This window comes from Eulemur rufifrons, chromosome 2 (genome assembly GCF_041146395.1).
Source record: "Eulemur rufifrons isolate Redbay chromosome 2, OSU_ERuf_1, whole genome shotgun sequence".
Taxonomy (NCBI): Eukaryota; Metazoa; Chordata; class Mammalia; order Primates; family Lemuridae; genus Eulemur; species Eulemur rufifrons.
Genome location: NC_090984.1, coordinates 48,196,652 through 48,223,946, shown reverse-complemented (window position 1 = coordinate 48,223,946; position 27,295 = coordinate 48,196,652). Strand labels below are relative to the sequence as shown.

Here is a 27,295-nt window from a genome sequence, read left to right as displayed (position 1 = left end):
ACTTCATTATAGTCTTTTTATATATTTTATATAAGTTTCATATATTTTTAAAGTTAATAAACATATATAAAAAAAGTTGAGAGTTGTTATTTCTGATGGGATAATCACTGATGATCACATTTTCTTTTACCTGTATATTATTCATCTTCTGAAAAAAATATGTATTTTTTCTCTTGCTGCAAACAGTAAGTCATTTTACAAAGATTCATAGATAAGACATCACTAATAAAATTATAAATACCTTTTTTTAAGAATGAAATTCACATAACATAAAATTAATCCATTTTAAAATGAACAATTCAGTGGCATTTAGTGCATTCACAATGTCGTGCAACCACCAGTTCAAAAACATTTGTATCACCCCAAAAAGGAAGCCTCATACCCATTAGGTAGTTGCTTTCCATTATAAATACTTTTTAAGCATTATCAAAGTAAATACTAATATGATTTTCTTAACAGAATTTTTACAATGTATAAGTAGAATTTCAATCTAGTCAGAATAGAATTTAAGGAGTTAACCAGCCTATCAACAAGCTACATTTCTAAAGACTGCCTGGATCTAGCCATACTGAGTGTCTGGCTTCTAATAATCCACAGTACTGAGACCCCCTGGAGGCCTAGTCAGAATAACTGAACTAAGTGAATAAAACTTTCCAAGGCTCTGGATGAAGACCAACAAAGAACTGTCAGGACTATGTTCAATATGAATCAGCTTCCAAGACTAGATAGAGTACAGACGACCTAAATCCATAGTATCCAACCAGTTAAAAACTGACCTCATACATAAGAGTTTAAGAGCCATTCATTTAATCATCTATAACCTAATTTGTCATCCCCAAAATTAACATGTACACCAAGATGAGAAAAGGCCCCGGGAGCAGTGGCTCACACCTGTAATCCTAGTACTCTAGGAGGCCAAGGCGGGAGAATTGCTTGAGCTCAGGAGTTTAAGACCAGTCTAAGCAAGAGCAAGATCCCATCTCTACTAAAAATAGAAAAATCAGCCAGGCATCTTGGTGTGCACTTGCAGTTCCAGCTATTTGGGAGGCAGGTAGGAGGATCGCTTAAACGTAGGAGTTTGAGGTTGCAGTGAACTATGATGATGCCACTGCACTCCACCCGGGGCCACAGAGTAAGACTATATCTCAAAAAAAAAAAAAAAAAAAAAAAATGAGAAAAGTGTTAATTATTTCCTACTAATCCTCTTCTTATCCCTCACATCCTGGTTGAGGGCCAAAAAGGCTATGCAATTAACAAGTTTATTAGAAAAGAAAGAAAAAAATTCATAAACTCCCTTTGTACAATTTTCTCTTGATTAGTAATGATCTCTTTACAAATATTTAAAACTTACAACATCAAAATTGGGCTCATTTGGACTCCAGTAATCAAGTACAGAAGAAATAACAGATGTACAAGGGTTAACCATTAAGAATAACATGTAGAAATTTGATAGATAAAAAAGTAGGGAACTTTCAAATAAAAATGGTGGATTGAATATACACATACTCAGAAAATGAGGTCTTCTAAACCGTTAAGTGATGGTAAAGGGACTTTTATAAGCACAAATTTTCAAGCAAAGGAGAAAAGAAAATATAACTGCAAAAAAATTCTGGAGGAATGGCAATCTATTTAGCAGACTAATGAAAGCTGATTTCCTAAGCCAGCAGTGGAAAAAGCCAAGAAGGAACCAGAGTTACATCACAGTTCAACTTCCATATCCTCTCCCACTTGCCCCTCCTCTGCCCTGAAGAGAATAAAACAGAGTGCCCCAGGATAGGAGGACAAGAAGCACAGTAATTAGGAAGTACAACACTGAAAATAAGGAGATTAAATGAAAATCTACATATTGAATAAAACCTGCATCTGCCTCCCAATGCTGTCCCCCACCCAGCCCTCTTCCATTAAGAGACCTCTAGTACAATGGCAGCCACACCTGTACTCAGCAGTGAGGACGACTAGACATTTTCCTGGGGCATCTGACCAGGCCAAGATAAGTCCAGATACTGACATCGGGGGACTCCCAACAAAATGTCCCAGCAGATAACACTATAATGAATCTCAGAAACAACAAACTCTAACCACTAGAGCTCAGAACTACTAATCAACTTTCTGGTATTTCACTCTTAAATATCAGCAAATAACCAAGACATCTGAGAAAAGCCTCTAATTTGAGAGATCAAAGCAAACAAAACTAACTAAAACCTATCTGGAAAAAACAGTGACTATTCCAGAGAGAAAACTTCAAAAACAAAACAAACAAAAAACAACTATTATTATTACTATCATTACAGAGATAAGATAGTATGCCCATAAAACAACATAAATGCTATTTTTTAAAAAAAGAATATTCAGAGAAAAAAAGGAGTTTCGAAATTAAAAACCCAAAAGTAGAAATTAGTAACTCAGAGAAGAATTAAAAGATGGTTGAACACAACAATTGTACCCGTAGGCATATATAAGACAAATAAAACCATGTCCACATACAAACTTGTGCATAAATGTACATAGCAGCATTATCCACAATAGCCAAAAAGGGGAAAACAAGCCAAATGTCCATCAACTGATAAATGAACAAACACAGCATATACATACAATAGTATTATTCAAGCAACAGAAAAGAATGAAATTCTGATACATGCTACAACATAAACTAACCTTGAAAAACCTTATGCTAAATGAAAGAAGCCAGTCCAAAAAAAACATATTATTAATATATAATTCTATTTATATGAAATGTCCAGAATAGGCAAACCTATAGAGACAGAAAGTAGATTAGTGGTCTCACCGGGCTAAGGGTGGAGGAAATGGAAATGACTGCTAATGGGCATGGGTTTTTTAGGGGGGGAATAATGAAAACATTCTAAAATTAGATGTGATGGTTGCACAATTCTGAATATACTAAAAAGCATTAGATTGTACACTTTGTTTAGACTGTACACTTTATTTATTTATTTATTTATTTTTTTTTTTTGAGACAGAGTCTCGCTCTGTTGCCTGAGCTAGAGTGCTGTGGCGTCAGCCTAGCTCACAGCAACCTCAAACTCCTGGGCTCAAGCAATCCTCCTGCCTCAGTCTCCCAAGTAGCTGGGACTATCGGCATACGCCACTATGCCCAGCTAATTATTTCTATATATATTTTTAGTTGTCCAGATAATTTCTTTCTATTTTTAGTAGAGATGGGGTCTCGCTCTTGCTCAGGCTGGTCTCGAACTCCTGACCTCAAGCGATCCTCCCGCCTCGGCCTCCCAGAGTGTTAGGATTACAGGCATGAGCCACCACGCCCGGCCTAGACTATACACTTTAAATGGGTGAACTATATGGTATGTGAGTTAATCTCAGTAAAGCTATTTTTTAACAGATGGCTAAGGAAATCACTCAGAAATTTGAACAAAAAGAGAAAGAGACAGAGAGAGAGATGATGGAAAGTACAAGATAAAATAAGAAAATGAGAAGACTATTCTAGGAGTTTCAACATCCAAACAATAGGTATTCCATTAAGAAAAGAACAGAGAGGCCAGGTGTGGTGGCTCACATCTGTAATCCTAGCACTCTGGGAGGGTGAGGTGGGAGGACTGCTTGAGCTCAGGAGTTCAAGACCAGCCTAAGCAAGAGTGAGACCCCACCTCTACTAAAAATAGAAAAATTAGCTGGGCGTCATGGCATGCGCCTGTAGTCCCAGCTACTTGGGAGGCTGAAGCAAGAGGATCACTTGAGCCAAGGAGTTTGAGGTTGCAGTGAGCTATGATGACACCATTGCACTCTACCCAGGGAAACAGAGCAAGACTGCCTCAAAAAAAAAAAAGGAACAGAGAAAACAAAGGGGAAGAAATTAGAGAGGTAATTAAATTTCTCTGAACTGAAGCGCCCGAGTTACTGAACTGAGAGGGCCTACCAAGTGCCCAATACAAGGAATGAAAATAGACTCATGCCAAAGGTCTGGAAATTTCAGAACACTAGGGACAAAGAGAAGATCCTACAGGATTCCAGTAAGAAAAAAACAGGTCACCTATTAAATATCAGGATCAGACTTGCTTCACACTTCTCAACAGCAGCATTGGAAGTTGGAAGAAAAAGAGCAATGCCTTCAAAAACTTTAAAGGAAACTTATTTCCAATCTAGAATGCTCTATTCCTGCAAACTACAAATCAATTATGACAGTAAAATAAAGGCTACTAGCCAATGTCCCCCACCAAAATGAGGGAGTAAAGCAACTAAGAAGACACGGAGCCCAAGAGGTATCCAACATGGACAGGTAAGGAGAATCTCCAAGGACAACAGTGAAGGGAGGCAACAATTACACACCAGACATAAAGGGCAACGGTACAGATTAGAAATCAGGAGGCTCCAAAAAGAGGTTTCTCCAAAAAGTTAAAACAGAAAATTTGAGGCCCTTGGACATCCTTAAAGGAAATTTTGACAACTGATGGGGAGTCTAGGGTTGATTTAGTGAGATACAAAGAAAACTAAACAAATAACAAAGACAATTAGCAATTTCAGCAAGAAATTATGCAAACATGGAAAAATAGTCATAACATTTCATAGGCTTTGTTGTGAACAGTGCTTACATAGTCATAATAATGTAAACAAAATAATGATCTAACCAAAATTATGATGTAATTATACTTGGAAGACAGAGAAATGGCTAAAAAAAATTTTTAAGTAGAATTTATGAAATTTAATCGTCCTATGTAGAATTATGGAGATAAGTACCAAAAGAAAAAACTTCAAAGAACTCAAAGTGGCTATCTTTGGGTAGGGGAAGGGAGAGGCCTTTTTTAACTGTGTGACTTTTTTTTTTTTGGCTTTTACAAATACTAATTAAGTCAAATCTTTAGCTTAAAAGCTATGTTGTAAAGGTACTCTTGAGAGATTTTTAGGAGGCATGCACTGCACTGGCTGAGGCCATGGTCTCCAACCTTTTTGGTACCAGGGACCAGTTTCATGGAAGACAATTTTTTCACGGACTGGGGAGGGAGGTAGAGCTTAGGCGGTGATGTGAGGCCCTATTTTCCTAACAGGCCACAACCGTACCAGTATAATGCCACAGGGCTGAGGCATCTTAAAATATGAGATCAAAGAAATCTGACTTGAGTTTCTTAGATTCCAAGAATCTTTGAACTATGTTCCGAATCATTCCTCTCAAGTTTTCATTGCTGGTTTTACAGCTGCCTCTAAACGTCTTTGGTAAATGCTAAAGGTAGAAAAGCTTCTTCAACAGTGCTTTCTTCTTCAAAAAGTCAGTTCTCCCTCTGTGGGCTAGGCATCATTTCCCTCCACTGGTAGGGATACCTTTGCAAAGACATTCATTCCCATAGAAGTTCTGTTCGGTCACCTGTAACCATTCCCTTTTGTACCAGCGCAAGAAAATTCTCAGTGCTCTGTGTGCTTATATTATAGCTCATACTTAAATCTTGATGACTCTTGTAAACTATTAACATTCACATTTTTTTTTAAAACAAGGTCTTGCTATATCATCCAGACTGGTCTCAAACTCCAGGCCTAAAGCCTCCCAGCCAAGTCTCCCAAGTAGCTGGGATTACAAGGCACATGCCATCACACCCAGCTATTTTCACATATACATTTGATAGACAGATAAAAGCTGAAGAAAAAGTTGTACGATGGTTGAACATCCACTTCACCTATAGGCAACCTTGTCTTCAAGCCTTTCACTGCCAGCAATAGCTACCCTTATGCAGCAGTTGCCAAGTGCAAAGCACCATTCTAGGCATTTTATATATATTAACTCATTTGACCTTCACAACTACTCGATGAGGTAGGTAGTGTCAATATCCCCATTTGATTAATAAGCAAACTGAAGCTCAGTTTCAATTGGTCACAAAGACTGTAATGACAGAGCCAGAAGTGAGTCCAGGAAGTTCTGACTCTAGAGTCCTTGTTCTTAACCACTCCAACAAATTGTCTCTAATGATTTGCATAAAAAGGAATTCTTCAACAAAACAAATTCTAAAACTCCAAAAAGCAATTAAATTTCTTTACTCCTACTGTCCCCTCTTCATTAAATTTATGACCTATTTCATTACTATTCATTTTCAAATTTTACTTTTAAATATAAACCCTTGTTACAACACTGCAAACTGAAAGATGTGAAAGTTGTTCTCCCAATAACACTACAACAATTGCCCCATTTAAGGTCTTAGACGAACAGGCATCTAGACTGAACATTCGATACAGTCATTTGGATTTAATTAAGGACCTTCAATTCACTATGACACCTGAATTTCATTTGTTTAAATATTTAAATTTAAAATTACACAAATTAGATTAGTTTTCTCTTCCTTTTAGAAGGAAATACACAGCAGAAAACTAAAACCCATCTTGATACGCTCACTACAGGAATTACACTGACAACAGATAAAACCCACTTAGAGAAATAACACACAACTTTTAAAAGGATAAGGCCGAGCACGGTGGCTCACCGTGCTGTAATCCTAGCACTCTGGAAGGCCGAGGCAGGTGGATCATTTGAGCTCAGGAGTTCAAAACCAGCCTGAGCAAGAGCAAGACCTCGTCTCTACTAAAAAAATAGAAAGAAATGAGCTGAACAACTAAAAATATATAGGAAAAATTAGCCGGGCATGGTGGCGCATGCCTGTAATCCCAGCTACTCGGGAGGCTGAGGCAGAAGGATTGCTTGAGCCCAGGAGTTTGAGGTTGCTGTGAGCTAGGCTGACGCCACGGCACTCTAGCCCAGGCAACAGAGTAAGAATCTTGTCTCAAAAAATAAATAAATAAATAAAATAAAATGGTAATACGAACACAATATAACACTGAAAATTATTATGACACAATGTTAACTGGAAAAAGAAGATTAAAGTTGTATCTCTGCTATAAAAAACTTCATTTTTTAAAAACAGAGGCAAGTGGAAAGACAAAATGACAGCACTAGTTGTGTTAAGGTAAAATAATGATTTATGTCCCCTTTCAATTTTCAAAAAGTTTAAAGACATAGGAAATTTAAACATAAAAAATATAACAAGATGTTAGGAAACTTTATAAATGTTCTAAAACTGGATTGTGATGACAATTGCACAACTCTGTCAATTCACTAAAATATCACTAAATTATAAACTTACAATGGGTGAATTTTATGGTTCATAAATTATACCTTGGGGGCGGGAAAATAAAAAAAAAAAGAATAAGAAAAATAAATAAATAAATAAATTATACCCTAGTAAATCTGTTTTTAAAAAAATGTTAAGAGAAAAAAAAAAAACTCTTTCTACAATACTTACATGAGAAAACTCAGGCTGGGATGGGATAGGAAGTGAACCAGGAGTGAAGACTGGTGTGCTCTGAGATACTGGTGTTGAGGCTTGTGGTGATATAGTGGGCTCAGATGGGAGAGGGGGCTTCTCTATCTCCACTGGTTCATCATCTTGCAGTTTCTTCTGAAAAGGCTCTCCTCCTTCTGCAGATAACACTGACATGTCCATTGGCTCATCTGGTTTAAAATAGGAAAAACAAATTGAGCAATAATCACTCATCAATATTACTCATGTTCCAACACTACTAACAACAATTACATTACAGAAATTTCTGCTCTAAAAAAATAGTGATATAACTTTTAGAAAAGCTGAAAGAATAATAGACTGGGTCCTAGCAATACGGGGGTAGGGAGAGGTCCATGCTGCTTTTTTAGGTATAGATGAAAACTGGGTTCATCTGGGGATACCCACCCATTCATAAGAAATGTTAAATTAACTTGGCTCTTCTAAGCTCCTTTCCTGATCACAGCTCAGTTTTTCACATTTTGTGTAGGAATGCCCAGATTAATGGCACCTAATTTAACCATCATATATTCTGCCACAGGCCTTGAAAGACAGTGTACTTGTCACCACTCTAAGTAAATACAGTATGTACATATTTATAAACTCATTACATTTGCACTAACTGCTAACTGCAGAGAGATGAATGCCAGTACAAATATAGAGGAAGAAAGAAAAATCTATCAATGCCAAACAGCACTGATTTATCAAAGAACTAAGAAGACACTAATCCTGACACAAATTGCTCAGGAGGAAACATATACACAAAACACTATTTTATCACAGGATACTACCCACCTATAGGCTAACAGGACCTTCCTTGGAGCAAGTCTAGCTAGCCAGGTATTTGATTTATTATCCTTTTTCACCGTATATATCTTACAACTTGACCACAACGAGGCTTCCTCTAGACCACTCGCAGACTATGTATGACATATAGTTTTTCCCCATAATCCACATTCATGCTACCAGCTACTCATACCCCATCCTCAATACCTACCCTTGCTGCCTAGCTTGGTCTCTACCAGTCTAATGCTAATTTGGGATCTGGTGCTACAGGCCTTTAATACACTACACCACAGCTGTGCTAAGTATTTTCACTGCATCTTTTGAACTTTCTTGCCATGACAAAGCACATTAAGGACCTGCTGAACAAATAAATACAAAAGCATATATAGTCTCACAAACACTGATGCACATATTAAGCAAATGTATTAAATCTAAAATACAACTGACAAGGGTAAATACAATGTGTTACATGGAAAAAAGGAAACTAAATCATATACATAATGATGCCAATTGTGTAAAAAAACTTTTTATATTTATGCATTGAAAACATTGAAAACACTGTGAAATATATCCAAATATACTAATTATAACTATATCTGGATTGTGGTATCACAAGAGATTTTTGTTTTCATTAATTTCCTATATGCTTTCCAGACTTTCTACAGTGAGTATTGATTATGTTTATAATCGGGGAGAATGCATTTTTAATACAATTACTTTATATTTTTTCAGTGTTCACACTACAGATGGAAGAAGCTTCCAAGAACTGTTAAATATATGTCTATAATTACATTACTCAAGGGCAAAGAGCAGGGTATCACAGGTGGCATATACATGACAGACAAAAGCACAGGCTCTGGAGGCAGATGTCTGAGTTCAAATACTGCCCCTACAACCTTATTAGTTGTAAAATCTCTCTGTGCCTCCATTTCCTTATCTGTAAGATGAGGATAAAAGTAACACTTACTTCTTAGCATTGCTGTGAGAATTCAAGAGGAAAAACCACAGAGAAACACCTAGAACTGTCTGGTAAGTGCTCAATAAATAAAAGCTCTTATAGCATTATTTGTATGTGAAAGAAGGAAAAGGAGAAAATCATGAAATTTATTGGAAAAGGATTTTTAGAAATAATAGCAATTTAAAATTAACTTGAATGATTGGCTAGGAGACCAGGGCAAAGCAAAAGAGGTTTAAACAGTGAGATAAATTAGGTGAGTGAAAAGGAAAGCTTTCTTGTGAATAAAGTTAACATAAAATCATTCACTTCTCAAAGGAGGAAGTGAATGAAGCTAAAAATTTTTGGCCAGGTATGGCGGCTCATGCCTATAATCCCAGCACTTTGGGAAGCCAAGGCGAGAGGACCACTTGAGGCCAGGAGTTCAAGACCAGCACGGACAATATAGTGAAACCACTGCTCTACAAAAAAAGTTTTTAAAAAATTAGTTAGGCCTGGTGGTAAGGAACTGTAGTCCTAGCTACTCAGGAGGCAGAGGTAAAAGGAACATTGAGCCCAGGAGTTCAAGCTGACAAAATTTTTACTACCTGCTCCTAGCCATTCTTTGGTTAAATCTATTTAATAATAGCAAAACTAGGCCTAGCATGGTGGCTCACACCTATAATCCTAGTACTTTGGGAGGCCAAGGCAGGAGAACTGCTTGAGGCCAGGAGTTCAAGGCCAGCCTGAGCAAGAGCAAGACTCCATCTCTCTAAAAAATAGAGGAAAGTAGCTGGGTGGAGTGGCACACACCTATAGTCCCAGCTAGTTGCGAGGCTGAGGCAAGAGGATCACCTCAGCCCAGGAGTTGGAGTCTGCAGTGAGCTATGATGACGTCACTGGACTCTAACCCAGGTGACAAAGAGAGACTCTCTCTTAAGATAATAACAATCATAGCAAAAATAACCTACAAAGGCTGTAAGAACAATTGCTGATTCTCTCTCACCAGAAACAGTTAGGAAACTACTAGGTCACTAGTAATAAGCCCAGTTCTTCCCCATACTAATTCATTTGAGTTCAACTTTTAAAAATTAAAATTTTCCCTTAAGGGCCTTTTTATAAATTGAGCCAATAACACAGAAATCTCAGAAGAATTAGTGCTAGAAAAGCAAAGAACTAAAAGTATTTTACACTAGGCCATATCCCTGAAAGTTAGACAGACATGAGTCCTACTGAATAGTGTAGGTCACCAGTGTTCTAAAGTAGCAGTCCCCAACCTTTTTGGCACCAGGGACCAGTTTCATGGAAGACAAATTTTCCATGGACAGGGGATGGGGGATGGCTTCAGGATGATTTAAGCATAATTACCTTTACTGTGCAGTCAAAACCTCTCTTCTAATGATAATCTGTATTTGCAGCCACTCCCCAGCACTAGCATCACTGCCTCAGCTCCACCTCAGATCATCAGGCATTAGATTCTCACACAGAGCACGCAACCTAGACACCTCGCATGTGCAGTTTACAGTAGGGTTCGTGCTCCTATGAGAATCTAATGCCACAGCTGATCTGATAAGAGGCGGAGCTTATAGGTGATGTGAGTGATGGGGAGCAGCTGTAAATACATATTAAGCTTCTCTCACCCTCTGTTCACCTCCTGCTGTGTGGCCCAGCTCCTAACAAGCCATAGACTGGTACCAGTCAGCAGCCCAGGGTTTGGGAACTGCAGTTCTAAAGTACAAAGAAACAGTACATTTCGCAAGGCAGAAGAAGTGCTGCTTCTCTTCTAATCTGAGATCAACAGACAGATCAAGAGAGCTCACCTTTTCTCCCTTCTTGCTCTGTGGGACTGCTAGGAACGATAAAAGGGGTAGATCGGAAAGCATCGGGGGAAGGAGCAACAAGATCTGAGGAATTCCTTTATATAAAGAGAGAATCACAGGTTATTTTACTACAGCCACAGTTTTGCATTTTTGTATTTGTTTTTACTTTTTAATAATAAAAATATCTAAGTCATTCAGATAAATACTTATTATCATTTCTCCCAAACAGCAACCTGAGGCTGGCAGAAGAACCATGAATACTTCAATAACTATTTCCCACACCAGACATTTCTAAAATAAGAATTTTTTTTAAAAAAAGAGCAAAGCGAATGACCAGACACAAGGACACCATGATTGAAAAGCAGGATGAGCAAGTGCTAGGAAATAAAATTCATTTACAGATTTGAGACATAAAAAAAATTTACTCTATTTTTTTGCCTAATAATAGGAAAACTGTGCACACTGTTATTTAAAAACAGAAACAAAAACAAAACAAAAAACATAAAGCAAATCTCTTTGCCCTAACACAGAGATCAAGAATTCAACTACTGTCAACTATAACAACTTATTCTCCATCCTATATTGTTATAAATAGAAAGAACTGCTAGTAAAAGAGGAGCAGATGCTAGTTTTGGATGTATAACATTTTCTAAATAACTGGGCATTTTCTTTCCTAGTGAAACCTTTGGGCTACTATTATAAAACCTCCAAATGAGAAAACAGACTAATCTGCCTTCAACAGTTCCACTTAGTTCTCATCCTAAAAATTCTAAAGCCTAAATTCTACCTTTTGGTTTCAAAAAGAATTCTGGACTAGCTGGCAATTTTAGCTTTCTCAGCCTTAGTCTAAGACCCTCAGACACATATTGCCTTGGCACAAGCTATTCCTTACTTACGTGGAAAGACTTTCCTGAACAAGGGACCTCTGACCAGAGAGCTGCAGGAGGTGCAAAGTGGTGGCAGGTGTGGAAGCCAGAGAACACCCACCTTCCTCCCTTGAAGGAGTAGAGCAACCATCAGAAGCTACTGGGAAAAAAAAAAAAGAAATTCCAGTTGCATTTATTTCACAAATTGAGATAATTCACTTGTCAAAAAACCACCCAGTATTGCAAAGAGTAATATCTGTATTTCTAACCATCTTCCAAGAGGGCAGAAGTTATTTTTTAATTGCAGTACAATTAATGGAATGCCACAATAATATAAATCTTGAGTGAACGTTAAACCCTTCCTCCCAATGGGTTTCTTGAATAAAAAATTGATGAAAAGAGTTTCTTAATCCTTTCTGTCATGATCGAAGCTTAAAGAGAGGAAAAGCCAGAATCCTTATACTTCTGCTCGGATGCTCTTTTTTCTTGTGATGCTTCTATTATAAGTAAAGCTCGTGCCATGATGCAGATGGGACAAGTCAAAACAATACGTATGATACCTGATGATATGAATGCAGCAATTTTCATGATTAGAACTTCAGCCTCCTCAAAGGAGACAGAAAATACTAATGCATTAATAAAAGGATATATGAGCAGCCATTACTGACTTACACTATGAAGAGTTTCTCTCCCATTGGTCCCTTCTCCTTAGCAATAAAGTATTAACTATATTAATCCCAAGTGTAAAAGAATTTCTTAAATACAGTCTTATAGCTTTAGCGAGAAACTAAAAAAGGTTTATTGGTAACCTTTTGAATGTCTTACACAGCAACCTACATGAGAACACTGTAAAGTAATATAGTCTTCTTCTCTTATCTTCTTACAACCAACATGTTATATTTTGCTGGTTATTACTGAAGCTTTCTGGCTGTCTGAGGTTGTAAAATAAAAGGCTGGTGGCGGTTTAAAAAGTGTGAAACAAACACCACTGCAGTCTTTATTTATTTATTTGTGTCCTTTCTGCTAGACCTTACCTTCCTATTTGATGAACTAATAAACAGATAAGTTTATTATAACTATTACCCAGGTTAGTATGAAAAACTTAAACTTAATTATCATATTTGAGATTTTTTAAAATAAATTCCTTATTTTTAAAATAGGTCTGGGTAGCATACTGATACAGCAAAACTCTTTTATGATTTTATACAAATATTTCTGTCATTGCAACAGTTATTTATTCCATTTTACTATGCATTTTATTTTCTTATTATGTATTTTTATTTTAGGGGAACTTGCCTTTATTTTTTTCTTTTTTTTTTTTTCAATTTTAATAGATTTAGGGGGTACAAGTTGAATTCCATTGCATGTATATATTGTAGAGTGGAAGTCTGGGCTTTTGGTGTACCCATCACCTGAATAGTGTACATCATACCCCATAGGTAATTTTTCATCCCTCACCCACTTCCAGCCTCCCCCTTATTGAGTCTCCTACATTTAGATTTGAAGATGCAGTAAGCACATGACAGAAAAAGAAATAGCTACTGTCCATAATAAATTTACTATATTAGCTATTATTCTTCAATATCTCATTTCCAAAAAAGAGAAAATTATATTAAAATGTTAACTAGTAATCATGCCCAAAAAGCCCTTCTCACTAATTAACAAGAAATATATTTTCCTTCCATATCACAAACAAGTTTGCATACTTATAAAATGCATTCTAACTTAAACAGTAGCCTCAGAACTAAAATCTGGAGAAGAGGAGCAGTAGCAACTAATAACTCTTGGTACCTGTTTTATTGCTCTGGTCAAACAAGTCTTCCTGAGTTGACAAAACCTCAGGCTCTGGGGACTTCTGAATCTGCAGTCCACCTTCTAGAAGTTCTTGAGCAGACATTTGTTCTGTTGTTTCTATAGCAGCAGGAGACACTTTAGGACTAGAAGGCATATCCTCTGACCTAGAAAATTCACATCACCAGCAAAGAAAGTTACCAAGTCAAATGATTTCATCCTTTAACTAAAAAGCTTTTCCTGTTTTGTGTTTTTCTTTAATAATTTCAAAAATTCCAGTGGCTCTAATCTACATAATCATCTACTGAAAATAAAATAAGCTGTTCTTTATAATGATATAAAGCCCTTTGCCCATTTCAAAGCCTGTCTCACTCCCTCACACAACAATACCTCTCTTGAACTCTGTTCAATGCTGTCCTGCATGCTTTCCAGGATTTCTGATGAGTGATTTTGGGATTTTTGTTACATATGCTGTTATCTAGATCTGTATGAAGGATTTTGATCCAGACCATGATACCAGTAAGGAGAGCTGTCGAAACAATGACCTTCCTCAGAAAAGTGCTTCATGTGAATTATCCTCCATACCAGTGCTACACACATCTTCTGCTGACCTTTTCCATTTGATCTACCCAACCCAAGTCCCCAACCAAGACTGCTTCACACCTATACTATTAACATATGTAAGGCATACATTGCTGGCCCCTTTCCAGAGACTTATGAGGTTTACTTATTCTACCATTCCCCAGAGTACATAAAATAGCGTAACTAGCTGGAAGGCAACATCCTAAAGAAAAGCGTAAAAAGTCAGCCACTGTTAAGCTGAGTGTTTTACATGAGAATGACAACTTCTCTTGATATTCAACTTTTTGCAGAAGGAAATAACAAAACAATACTAAATGTTTATTCATCCCTTCCCACAAATTTGAAGCATACCGGTTTTCCTCTGCCATATCCAAACTTCAGTTGTTGGCCAGAGGAAATGTAGCTTTGGGTATAATAATCACTACGGGAAAGAGCAGAGGTATAGTCCCCATTTCCCACCAAGTTAAGAGCCTAAAAGACTTGAAAAAATCCATACATCTATCTATACCATAAACTACCAGAAGCAGGACACCTGAAGACCCAAAGGAATCTAGGTGCTCCTCAAACATAGAAATAGTACGTTTTCAAACATAATATTCATGCAACTCTTCATAACACCAAAGAGGTTAGGAAGACCTCCCTCAGAAAGACAGAGCCTGTACAGACAAAGATCACACAGGAGGAGTGGCAACCAAAGATTAAGGAGTCATACTTATAGTTATAGCAGCAATAAAACAGCTTTGTAGTATGCCTAAAGATGAGTAGCTAGGCCTGGTGGCATGTGCCTGTGGTCCCAACTACTCGAGAGGCTGAGGCAGGAGGATAACTTTACCCCAGGAGTTCAAATCCAGCCAGGGCAACAAAGCAAGACCCGTTTCTTTTAAAAAAAAAAAAAAAAAGAGGACACAAGACAACATCATAAATAATCAGTGTTTCTTCTGGACCAGAAATATACCCAGTATAAGAAGAAAAAAAATCAACAATTTCTAAAAATGTTTCCACCTGACAAAATGAAATTTGTATAACCCTATAGCAAAAACCCATAAATACCTTAGAGAAACAACATGGTTTACCTTGCAGGTGGCGGATTTTGTTCTTCTACCACATGCACATTTTTACTGGGCTGTGCTGTCACAGGGACATCCTTGCTGGGCTGTTCTGCCATGGTGATATCTTCCTTGGATTGTTCTTCATGCTTAATTGCTTCGAAGAAGACAGGAAGGAGAGGTTTAATTTTTCAAAGTACTAGAAGCAATTCTAAATGCTTTCTAAAACGCAAAGATTTTAATAGAAATAAGTTCAATTTAAAAATATATATGGGCATCATTCCAAAAAGAAAAATAGCCAATAACCCCCTTATAGAAAACTTCAATTGCAAGCCATCAACTGACAAGTATCTACCAGACAACTCCACAACGATACTATATTACTTAGATTATATTAACTTGGATAACTATAAAACTTACCAAGGAAAAAATAACTACCTCTATCATGAAAGGAAAACACTTATAAACAACTCCAAATGTCATAAAACATGTTTCATACCAGTATTAGCATCCACATCAGATAGCCTGGGATAGCCAGAGTTGGTGGTTACTGACTGTCGATGCTCTTTGTCCACTTCATATGTCATAGTATGTTCTTCAACATCCTGACTCTGAGAGAGTTCCAGAACCCCAAAGCCTAACTGTGATGAGGCAGGATCTAGGAACAAAACTTGAAGAAATTAGGTATCATTCCACATTATGCATTGTGCAAGCTGCTGTTCCTCAGTAAAAGAGGGTCATGTTAAGTCCTTCACATCAAAGCTCTGTCCCTCCAAATTTTTCAAAATAAATAATGCATTAAAAATGAAGGAGGAAAATGTGTAATGAAGTAAAAAATTACATACTATAAAGACTTATAAGCACAGCATTTCACATTGTACTTCTACACCAAAAAGTACACATTCCAAAAATATTTGAAAAATGAACAAAAGGAAGAAAAGTCAATAAGCAGAAAGGGAGCTATCTAATGAGCTACAAATTCCTGAATACTAAATTATTGGAAAATTTTATATTACTAGCAAATTTTTTAATGACTCTTAGTTTAACCATGAGAACTCTATAACCTGATAAAGAGGAGAAATTTAGACATCTGCATGCTCATGTTAAAGGAACTTAGAATAATCTGTCTACTATTCTGAAAAAGTCACAAGGCTACCTTCAGCACCAAAGGAGTGTGTGGTATTGTCTGAAGTATCTTCTTTCTCTTTCTCCTTCTCTTCCAACTCTTCTTCCTTCTCTTCCCCCACAGCAGGAGCAGATTCCAATGACATTCCCAGAATACTATACAGCAGAAAGATGTGTTCTCAGATAGGACGGGACACATTGCTCAAAGCACTCTGAATTTTACTGTAACTCCCCACACATACCAATCACCTCCTAGCTAAATTTGAAAAGCTAAAGAACTTCACCCTTACAGCGCATTTGTTTACAGAAAGCACCTAAAGGTTAGTAACTCAAAATATTATATATTAAGTAACACAAAAATTAAACAAAAGGCACAAACATATTTGAATTTTATCTTTCTTGAGCAAGGATAGAAAAATCTTGCATTCAAAAGAATTACTGACAAGTGACGAGAGGTGTACATTGGATGAGCAGGGAAGGGCCTCAAAAAACACTTGGCCAGGTACAGCGGCTCATGCCTGTAATCTTAGCACTCTGGAAGGCCGAGGCAGGAGGACGGGTTGAGACCAGGAGTTCAAGATCAGCCCGGGCAACATAGCAAGACCCTGTCTCTATAAAAAATTTTAAAAATTAGGCATGGTGGCATACACCTGTAGTCCCAGCTAATTGGGAGGCAGAGGTAGGAGGATCACTAGAGCCTAGGAGTTTGAGGTTGCAGTGAGCTATGATGATGCCACTGCACTCTACCCTGGGCAACAGAGCGAGACCCTGTCTCAAAAAAAAAAAAAAAAAGCCACTTTAAATTGGACAAAGTTCACAAAAATATTTTAGTAAAAAATCTTAGATACATATATAAAACCAGAGTGTCCAAACAAAATTCAGGTAAGAGGCCTGTATATTTTCAAAAGAAGTTAACACCACAGGTCAAAAAACATAATAAAGTTAAAAGACAACAAATTAGGAAAAAATATTTGCAACAAATGTAACAAAATATTAGTTTCCATAAAATATAAAGAATTCATAAAAAGAACCCCAACATATAAATGGACAAATTACAGAACTCGAAAAAAGAAATATAAGCATCTTTAAACATGTAAAAAAAAAATCAGAGAAACCATTTGTTGCCAATTAAATCAGAAAACAAAAATTTTTAAACACTGTACCACTATTCAGTGTTACCCAAACTAAGGTGAGATAAGTATCATCATACAATGCTTATGAGAGTATCAATAAATGGATCCTTCTGGAGAACAATTCAGAAATATGCAACAAAAGCTTTAAAAAATATTCATAGCCACTAATTCCAATTATAAAAAAATAATTTTAAATGTGGAAAGATCTTTATTTATAGAAATTTATTTCTCAAAGTTTACTCTTATTAAGAAACAACCTGTGAGTTCAGCATTAGGGAAATGGTCAAATAATTTCATAATCTATTAAATGAAAAGTTATGCCACCATATGTGAAATGTATGTGAACCTAGATTGGATCCTGGATCCAATCAATCAATCCATCAACCAATAAAACAATATAAAAGATATCCTTGATACCATTGAGAAAATCTGAATATGAACTGTAATATTAGAGATTATGCAATTATTATTTTCTTAAGTGTGACAATGGTACCATGATAATGTACTTATTCTTAGGGGATGAATACTAAAGTATTTAAAGGGAAGTATGACAAAGAACTATGATGTTGGCAACCTAGTTTCAAACAATTCAGCCCCTCAAAAAAATATATAATACATGCACACACACACAGAGAACAAATGTGTGCTCTTTTATCTCTTCTGCAAGTTTAAACTTTTAAAATAAAAAACTAGAGGAAAATGTTAATAGTTTTGTCATGGGAAAAATGTTCATGTTGTGAATCAAAAAGCTCAGCAAACATACAAACTTTTACATCCCACATGATGTCAACTATGTAAACCAAATGCATTAAAAAAAGGGAAAATATACCAAAATGTTTACAAAAATTAGCCTCTGGGTGGCAGGATTACAGATGCCATTTTTGCTTCCTTGTAGCTTTCTACACATTAACATCTCATATAAAGGGCATTAAGTATACCTTTAATAAACATAAAAGAGGTGAAAACATAAATTTGCAAAGCTGGGAACCACGACTCAAGAAAGAGAAAAAGGACTAAGTAAAGACCTTTCACAGAAACAAAATAAATTATCTACATAACTGGGAGGACCAGATACATCCTCGGGAAACACAGGGAAAGAAAGTTCAAGAGCAAACGGACAAAAGGTAGAAGAGAAACAATGAAGGACAGCATAAAACCACACACCTTGGATCCTTCCCAATCTCTTTTGGTGGTTCCTCCTCATGTCCCTGACCTCTAAATGCTAGTGGACCCAGTGAGTCCTTGGACCTCTTCTTCAGTTATATTAACCCCCTTAGTGATCTTATCCAGACTCATGATTTTAAATACTATACATATGTTTATGAGTTTGCTAATTTTTTTAATAAGAAACAGGTATGATTCTATGACCTAAGCAGGAGTACAGTGGCATGATCACAACTCACTGCAGCCACAAACTCCTGGTCTCAGGGGATACTCCCGCACCAGCCTCCCAAGTAGCTAGGACTACACAGGAGCCTGCCACCATGCCCAGCTAATTTTTTTTTAGCTTATTTTTTGTAGAGATAGGGGTCTCACTATGTTACCTAGACTGGTCTCGAACTCGTGGCCTCAGGCAATCCTCCCAGCTTGGCCTCCCAGAGTGCTGGGATTACAAGGATGAGCTACCTAGCCCAGAGTGAGTCTGCAATTTAAATCTCCAGCCTAGACCTTTCCCCTGAGCTCTAGACTTGCTCATTCAACTGCCTCCTCAACATGTCCAACTGGCTATTAAAGAGGTAGCTCAATTTTAAAATGTCTAAAACTGAAATTCTCCTCCTGCAGTCGTCTCCTTGTTAACTAATAATTACTCCATTCATCTAATTGTTCAAATAAAAAACCTGGAATCAGCCAGGCACAGTGGCACATGCCTGTGGGCTACTGGGAAGCTGACGCAGAAGGATCATTTGAGGCCAGAAGTTTTAGGCTACATGCCCCCGCTATGATCACACCTGTGAGTAGCCACTGAATTCCAGCCTGGGCAACAAAGTGAGACCCCTATCTCTTAAAAAACAAAAAAATCCCACCTACAATCATTATTTCCTCCTTCTTGCCTCTCTTACTCCACATATGATCTATCTTTGAATCCTGTTTTCAAATACTCAAAATCTCACCACTCCTCATTCACTTCAACCCTGGTCCTGCCACTGTCACATTTTGCTAAATTTTTTCCAATGTCTCCTAATTGGTCTTCCTGCCTCTAACTTTGTTTTCCCTTCAGTCTGTTTTTGAACCAGCAGCTTGAGTGAGCCTATTAAAAATCTAAATCAAATCATGTCATTCCTCCCTTCAAAACCCTTAAATAAATGCCTTCCTATCTAAGAGTAAAAGCCAAATTTCTCACAATGACCCATAAAGCCTTATATAATCTCGTTCTTTTTACCCCTCTGACCTCTCCAAACACCTCTCTCAGTCATTCTACTATAGCCACGCTCACCTCCTTGCTATTTCTCAAATATTCCAGGCACATTCGCAGGTGCCTCAGGGCCTTTGCACTTGCCATTCTCCATGCATGGATTGCACTCATCCCAGGTAACAGCAGAGACACTCACTCCCTTTAGATTTTTAATCAAATGACACATCAGTGAAGCACTCCCCAGCCACCCTATAAACTTGCCACTCCTCTGATGCTTCCTCTTCCCTTCCCTGCTTTATTTTTCACTTCAGCCCTTATGAGTATCTAACATACTACATATTTTATTTATTTATCATGCATTGCTGTATCCCATACAAGAATGTAAGCTACATTAAGGTCTCGAATTTTTATTTCTCCTGATCACTTTGTATCCTCAAGCCCAAGAGTGCTTGGCTCATAGGAAATACTTAAAAAACATTTGTAGAATGATTAGGTGAATCAAAAGAGGCTTAAAATAAATCAAATTATAGGCAAAAAACAGTACTGATGTTATACTTTTCTCTACTGTCTAAAGCTGATGGAAAAAGAAAACAAAGGTTTAAATATATTATTTAGAGATCGAAAAGTAGCCAGTAGAAGAATTGAAATAATTGTCAAAAACTGGGCTCAGGTACAATAGCTTATGCCTATAATCCCAGCACTTTGGGAGGCCAAGGCGGGAGGACTGCTCGAGGTCAGGAGTTCAAGACAAGCCTGAGCAAGAGCGAGACCCCAGCTCTACAAAGATAGAAAACTTAGCCAGGTGTGGAGGCATATACCTTAGTCCCAGCTACTCAGAAGGCTGAAGCAGGAGAATCGCTTGAGCCCAGGAGTTTGAGGTTGCAGTGAGCTATGATGACACCACTGCATTCTAGCTCAGGTGACAGAGCAAGACCCTGTCTCAAAAAAAAAAAAAAAAAAATTGGGGACAGTGCTGGTTTGAGTTAAATCCCCACCCTTCATTATCAGAACTCAATTGTATTAACCTGATAAAACAAGAAATGACAGTAGAATAGTATTGCTTTACATATAAAACACATTTATAGTTTTACAATAGTATTAGAGCTAGGAAGACAACCTCCCAAAGAAATAAAACCACAAACACTTAAAGAAGATTGCCTTTGTGAAAGGGGACCAAGGGTGAGGAAGGACTCTCTGCTTTTCATCGTTTTAAAAATAAACTACGTATTTATATTATTCTGTTAAAAATATTTGACAGATCCCATCAAAATTGAAAACTTGCTTTATGAAAAACCCTATGAAGAGGATGAAAGACAATCTATAGAGTATAAGAAAATATTTGCAAACCACATATTCTGCAAAGGTCTAGTATCCAGAATATATAAAAAACTTTCAAAATACAATAGGAAAAAGGAAATTCAATTAGAAAATGGGCAAAAGACACGAACAGACATTTCCCTTAAGAGGATGACAGACAGCCAATAAGCACATGAAAAGATGCTCAACATCATTAGCCATTAGGGAAACGAAAATTAAAACCACAATGAGCTATCACTTCAGACTTCTGAGAATGACTGAAATAAAAAATAGTGAAAACACCAAATGCTGTTGATTAGGGAAAGAAACTAGATCATACATACATTGCTGGTGGGACAGTAAAATGGCACAGCCACTCAAGAAAACAGTTTGGCAGTTTCCTTAAAAACCAAACATGCAACTATCATATAACCTAGCAACTGCATTTATCCCAGAGAAATGAAGACTTATGTTCACACAAAAACCTGTACACAAATGTCTATAGCGCTTTATTCACAGTAGTCAAAAACCGGAAACAATCGGGATGTCCTTTAACAGGTGAGTAGTTAAACTGTGATAGACACATACCATGGAATAATACTCAGCAATGAAAAGGAACAAACTATTGATAGACACAAAAACTTGGATGAGGCCGGGTGCAATGGTTCACGCCTGTAATCCTAGCACTCTAGGAGGCTGAGATAGGAGGATCACTTGAGGTCAGGAGTTTGAGACCAGCCTGGACAACATAGTGAGACCCCATCTCTACAAAAAATACAAAAATTAGCTGGGCATGGTGGCATGTGCCTGTAGTCCTAGCTACTTGGGAGGCTGAGGCAGGAGGATCGCTTCAGCCCAGGAATTTGAGATTGCAATGAGCTATCATGATGCCACTGCACTCTAGCTGGGGTGACGAGAGCAACACTCTGGTCTCAAAAAAAAAAAACTTGGATGGATCTCCCAAAAGTTATGCTATGCTGGTTGAAAAAAGCCAATCCCAAAAGGTTACATACTATATAATCCCATTTATACGACATTTTCAAATGACAAAATTTTACAAATAGAGAATGAATTAGTGGTTGCCACTAGGGGTTTACAGGCAGAAGAGGAAAGTGGGAATAGCAATAAAAGGACAATAGGTATCCTATGATGTTGGATCTGTTCAATATCTTGACTGTAGTGGTGCATATACAAACCTACACAGGTTATAAAACTTAATACACACACACAAATAGAAGTAAAATGGGTCATCTGAATAAATACAGTGGATTTTATTAATGTCAATACCCTGGTGATAATTTACTATAACGCTGCAAAATGTTACCATTGGGGGAAACTGGCCAAAGTATACAAAAGATCTCTCTGTACATTTCTTATAACAGTATGTGGGCCTAGCACAGTGGGAGGATCGCTCAAGGTCAGGAGTTCGAGACCAGCCTGAGCAAGAGCGAGACCCCGTCTCTACTAAAAATAGAAAGAAATTATCTGGATAACTAAAAATATATATAGAAAAAAATTAGCCGGGCATGGTGGCACATGCCTATAGTCCCAGCTACTCGAGAGGCTGAGGCAGGAGGATTGCTTGAGCCCAGGAGTTTGAGGTTGCTGTGAGCTAGGCTGACGCCACGGCACGCTAGCCCAGGCAACAGAGCGAGACTCTGTCTAAAAAAAAACCAAATAGTATGTGAATCTACAATTATCTCAATTTTAAAAATGCTTGATGGGGAAGTAAAGATATCTGTATTTCTTTAGTGTAATATCTTAGGACACTCCATGTTTAAGACTATCAGCTTACATCAATAGCACACTAGATAAGGCAGGAAGATGTTTTTGGAATTTTATGACAGAAAGTTTCACATTTTTTTTCAAAATGTAGACTTCAATAGATAGATATATGAGTTTTCGTTCTTTTGAAATCAACCCCAAATTCTTCCTACCCTTATCATCTTTGCACATGCAGTTCACTCTGTTTGGAAAACTCCTCCTCTCAAACTGCACACTTCTCCCCAGTCCTTCAACTATGTCTAGCAAATTCATATTTATTATGTAGATTGCATTCCTCAAAGTGGCATTCCCTTATCCCCTGGATTAGATTATATATTTTTTTTCCTTTTTACAATAATCACAATTATAATTGAATATCTATTGATATAATGGCTTAACATCTGTCTCCCCTATTAAATTATAAACTCCACAATGGCAAAGCCCCTTTTTAAAGCATATGCCACAGTACCTGCACACTTACTGAACATAAGCATTCAATTTTTTTTTTTTTTTAAGAGAATGAGCAACACATTGGTGCAAAAAAGGAAAAGAAGGAGCATGGAACTTCTCAGAGAGCATTGCTTCATTCACAATGAGGGATACGCATACTTCCTGTCCTCACTAGTTCAAACCAGGATGTTGAGCCACAAAAATATAAATAAACCTGGCACATGTTCCTAAATAGGTACCATAAACCTATATGCCTACAAAAAGCAAAGCAAGATAACACAGATGAGTGAAGCAGCTGAGTGTAAGAACAAAAGCATAAGCACTGTGACAAATGACAAAGGAACACCTGGCTTCAGTGTCCAAGTACCATAGTGAGATGTGGTGACTATGGCAAACCATAGAACTCATGCCCCATCTAAGCAAAGGTTGCCTCCTACTCACAGCTCCAGCCAACTGTTGCCAATAAGTACTTGTAATGCCAGAAGCAGGAAATCCAGGTCTTATGAGAAATTTCCCCATTTTTAAATTGTCAATTAATTCAAACATGTTTATCACTTATGTAGGCCAAATAAAACCCCTCTGCAGGACAAAATAAGCCCATCAGTTTGAAGATTGTTCTGAAGCATTCATTTTGTTGACTTGGGAGAAAAAAATTGATGTGCAAACAGACTGTAAAAAAAAAACCCATTTATTTTTAAGGTAAAACAATAGTCTTCAACCATCTCAAGCCAACATCCTCCTCTTTGACTACCTCCCCTTTCTACCCTCATACCCAGAGACTCCTAAAGCTGTCTACATTCTCTTTTGACCTTAGGAGAACTGGGGCAGTAGACTGAGAAGCACTGACTAGTTAAAAGGAACTCAGGAGGCTGAAGCAGGACTGTTTAAGGCCAGGAGTTCAAGGCTGCAGTGTGCTATGACCATGCCTGTAAACAGCCACTGCACTCCAGCCTGAACAACACAGTGAAACCCTGTCTCTTTAAAAAAAAAATTTTTTTTTTAATTTAAAAAATAAAATTAACAAAATAAAATTAAATAAATAAAAAAGAAAGCGGAGGCATTCAAGTCAGAAGGACCATATTCAAAGCCCAGCTCTGTCACTTATTAGCAATGTATTCTAGAGCAAGTTATTTAATTTCTTTGCCCATCAGTTTCCCCCTCTATATAATGGAAGTAATATATTAATAACGTCTTCATTGTATAGCTGCTTTATGGAGAGAATTAAATGAGATTATAATATATGTGAAACATCCAATATAGGGCTTACCACAGAGGATGAGCTCAAAAAATGGACACTGTAAAGATACACACAAGACATGGTAAAAGCTGAATATTGTTTAGGGTATGAATTAAACATTCTGGATCTATCTGGTGAGGTGCTTTGGTTGGTAGGTGGAAAACATGCCTAATAGTTTTGATAATACTCCTAAATATTTTTGATGATTTTTTTTTCTACTAAGAAGTCATATCTATACTAACAATGAAGAATGCTTATTTCGTTTCATATGCACAAGATAGATGATTTGAATAATATAGCTATAAAAAATATTATCCTCACAAAAGAGATTCCAACTATCAGTACTAATACAGTGACATCTAATACAATCCTCAAGTCCCACTTCCTAATCCACACACAAAAAAGATTAATCTCTTTATCCTGTAGGCAACAGGTAGAGATGAGAGAATTGATCTGTTAATAAATTTAAATAAATGCTTTCAAATGTCATATACCTGCTTGTCCTGTTTGGCTGAGGTAACTGTTCAATGACCTGACTGATGGAACCACATGTGTCCAAATGAGAAGAATCCATACAGTCTGAAAACAGTAATTGGATATTAGTACAAAAGGCACCGAGCACCAAACTTTAATACAAAATCAGGACTACAAACAATACCAATCTAATCAGCAACATCAAAACATCAGTTTTTGAGTGCCTACTATGCACCAGGTACCACACTAGGCTTTCTTACATACACTGACCACAAACATGTAAAGTTTAAATCCACCCAGCTCCAACAAGAGCACCCAAAAAATGCAAAGGAGACTAATAGCTTTAAACACCTCACCTGCAGCCTTATTTTCTTTCAAACGTTCATTGAACCCACTATTTCCGTCTCCTTGTTCTTCTCCAGCTGTTTGTTCAGGATCGGACACAACATCCTGGAAAACACACATATATAATATCCCCACTGTATATGAAATAGTCGAAAATTAGACATACTATTTGTGAACATGTTGATTTCATTTTTCCAACCAACTTTATCAAAAAGATAGTGATCTTTTTACACACTTATGTTTGCTGGTTGGTCTAGGTTAGGAAAAAAAAATCGCTCAATCATTTTCAAACAAGGTATCACTCAATCACTCACCAACACAGGGTTTTCTTTGTGCGTCTGTAGGTTAGGAAGGTGTCGAGACAGCACACCAAAGTGAGAACCAGAATCATCTTCAAGAACCTGGCTTTCAGGCTGAGAATCTTCAATTATCAGGCAAGGAGTATCTTGCTGAGAGAAATCTGAATCCAACTGACTTCCTGTAGGGTCCATCTGCTCCCCTGGAATGGAATAACAAAAGATCAGTTCTGTGTAACCCACAACTAGCCTTTCTCATGCAGCCTGAGCCTAAATAATGGGGCGGAAGTACAAGAGCTGGGAAAAGGGACCAGTCCATGACTCCTCCAATTACATTATATTTATAATCACTGCGAGCACTTTCCTATAATGCCTCCCAAGCCCTCGATTCCTCGTTATTTACAAGAAGCCTACCTATCCCTCCCTCCCTCTTCTTTTTCATCACCTTCCCGTAGACACCCTTTCCCCTCCTTCCTAACCTCTTCTCTCCCCGCCCTTTTTTCCATCCCCCCACAACTCTCCCTACGTCCTTCTTGCGCCTCTACCCCCGCTCTACTAAAGGCTGCTTTGTAATTTCTGTTCTCCAGAACCCCCACGGCCCTTCACGCTTCCTCACGACCACCCAGCCTTCCTAGCTACTGCTTCCCCACCCCCTCCTCAGGGCCCTCCAACCCCTTCCCCGTCACCGCCGCCATGCTTGCCACCCCGCCCCCTCCGGTCAGCCATCCCTTCAGACACGAAACCCAGGCCTTCAGAACCGACTGCGCCCCCATTTCTCTCCAAACGGTACCAGGCATCCCCGCGGGAGATCCCTCGAGCCTGAGCTAGAGGTCTCTGCACGCTACCCAGGTCCCTCCAGCTCGATCCCCAGGTCGCCGCTGTGGCCACCGCCGCCACGGGCCGAGAACTCCCCCTTTTCCCGTCGCGTCACGCAGTACCGGATCACCCATTCGCTGCTGCTGCCCGCCACTCAAGAAATCCTGTGGACGATAGGTGGCTGAGGCTGAGTGCCCCGCCCCACGCAAGAAAAAGGAACACGGCGGCGCGTTTCCATGGCAGCATGGACGTTGCAGGCCCTCCCCCTACTAGAGCCAGAGAATGACAGTATCCTTGAACCGAAGGGACCTTGAGAGGGCGTGAAATATATTCCTCTGCCTCCAGGACGACTGTATTTACCACTACTCAGACATTTGAGAACCTCTACCTGCTTTCTGTCATTTATGCTTTATGTCGTTTATGTCGTTGAGGCCCCTTCCCTCACCCTCTTCCATGGAAAAAGAATTTCCCAGCTTTCAAATAAAAGGCAAAGAAGAAGAGAATTGAGGATGGCCAGTACTTCAGAGTTGGTGAAATGGAAGAGATGACTCTTCTCTGATACAGGGTTAACCTGTGTCAATCAGAATCCCTTTTGTGGGCCTCTACATGAATTCAAGGGTCGGACATTACATCTCTGACAGTTTTTTATTTTGTTTTGTTTTTTATATTGTCTGAGGGCTCCAGTAAGCCTTATTTCTTCCCATTTCCCTTTCCAGCCTGGGATGTATTTCAAGCTTCACGTTTGTTTATCGTTGCCATATCTTTTAATGGGATTGCAGCCTACAGACACTACAGCCCCAGACATGTTTTGCACCTTCCATTTAGAGAATTAAGCACCGTGATTCCCAAACTCTATGATGAAGAAAACAGCTGCGACCCTTTCTAACTAGAT

At 38.0% G+C, this 27,295-nt stretch overlaps 1 protein-coding gene across 3 annotated transcripts in view; it reads right to left on the bottom strand.

Moving 5' to 3' along the window:
- Positions 1-26,459, bottom strand: part of TP53BP1 (tumor protein p53 binding protein 1) — a 69,566-nt gene extending 43,107 nt beyond the window's left edge. For 2 of the 3 annotated variants that reach the window (XM_069484087.1, XM_069484096.1), the window contains exons 1-10: positions 25,606-25,791; positions 25,303-25,396; positions 24,967-25,051; positions 16,271-16,395; positions 15,614-15,772; positions 15,142-15,271; positions 13,487-13,653; positions 11,726-11,855; positions 10,830-10,924; positions 7,254-7,462 (exon numbers count right to left, since the gene is read on the bottom strand). In XM_069484087.1, the coding sequence (XP_069340188.1) occupies positions 7,254-7,462; positions 10,830-10,924; positions 11,726-11,855; positions 13,487-13,653; positions 15,142-15,271; positions 15,614-15,772; positions 16,271-16,395; positions 24,967-25,051; positions 25,303-25,396; positions 25,606-25,782 (1,371 nt within the window). In that variant the 5' untranslated portion in view covers positions 25,783-25,791. Of the gene's footprint in view, positions 1-7,253; positions 7,463-10,829; positions 10,925-11,725; positions 11,856-13,486; positions 13,654-15,141; positions 15,272-15,613; positions 15,773-16,270; positions 16,396-24,966; positions 25,052-25,302; positions 25,397-25,605; positions 25,792-26,377 lie in introns of those variants that run through there. The other variant, XM_069484079.1, reaches the window with a different exon arrangement.
- Between the last annotated feature and the right edge of the window lie 836 nt (positions 26,460-27,295).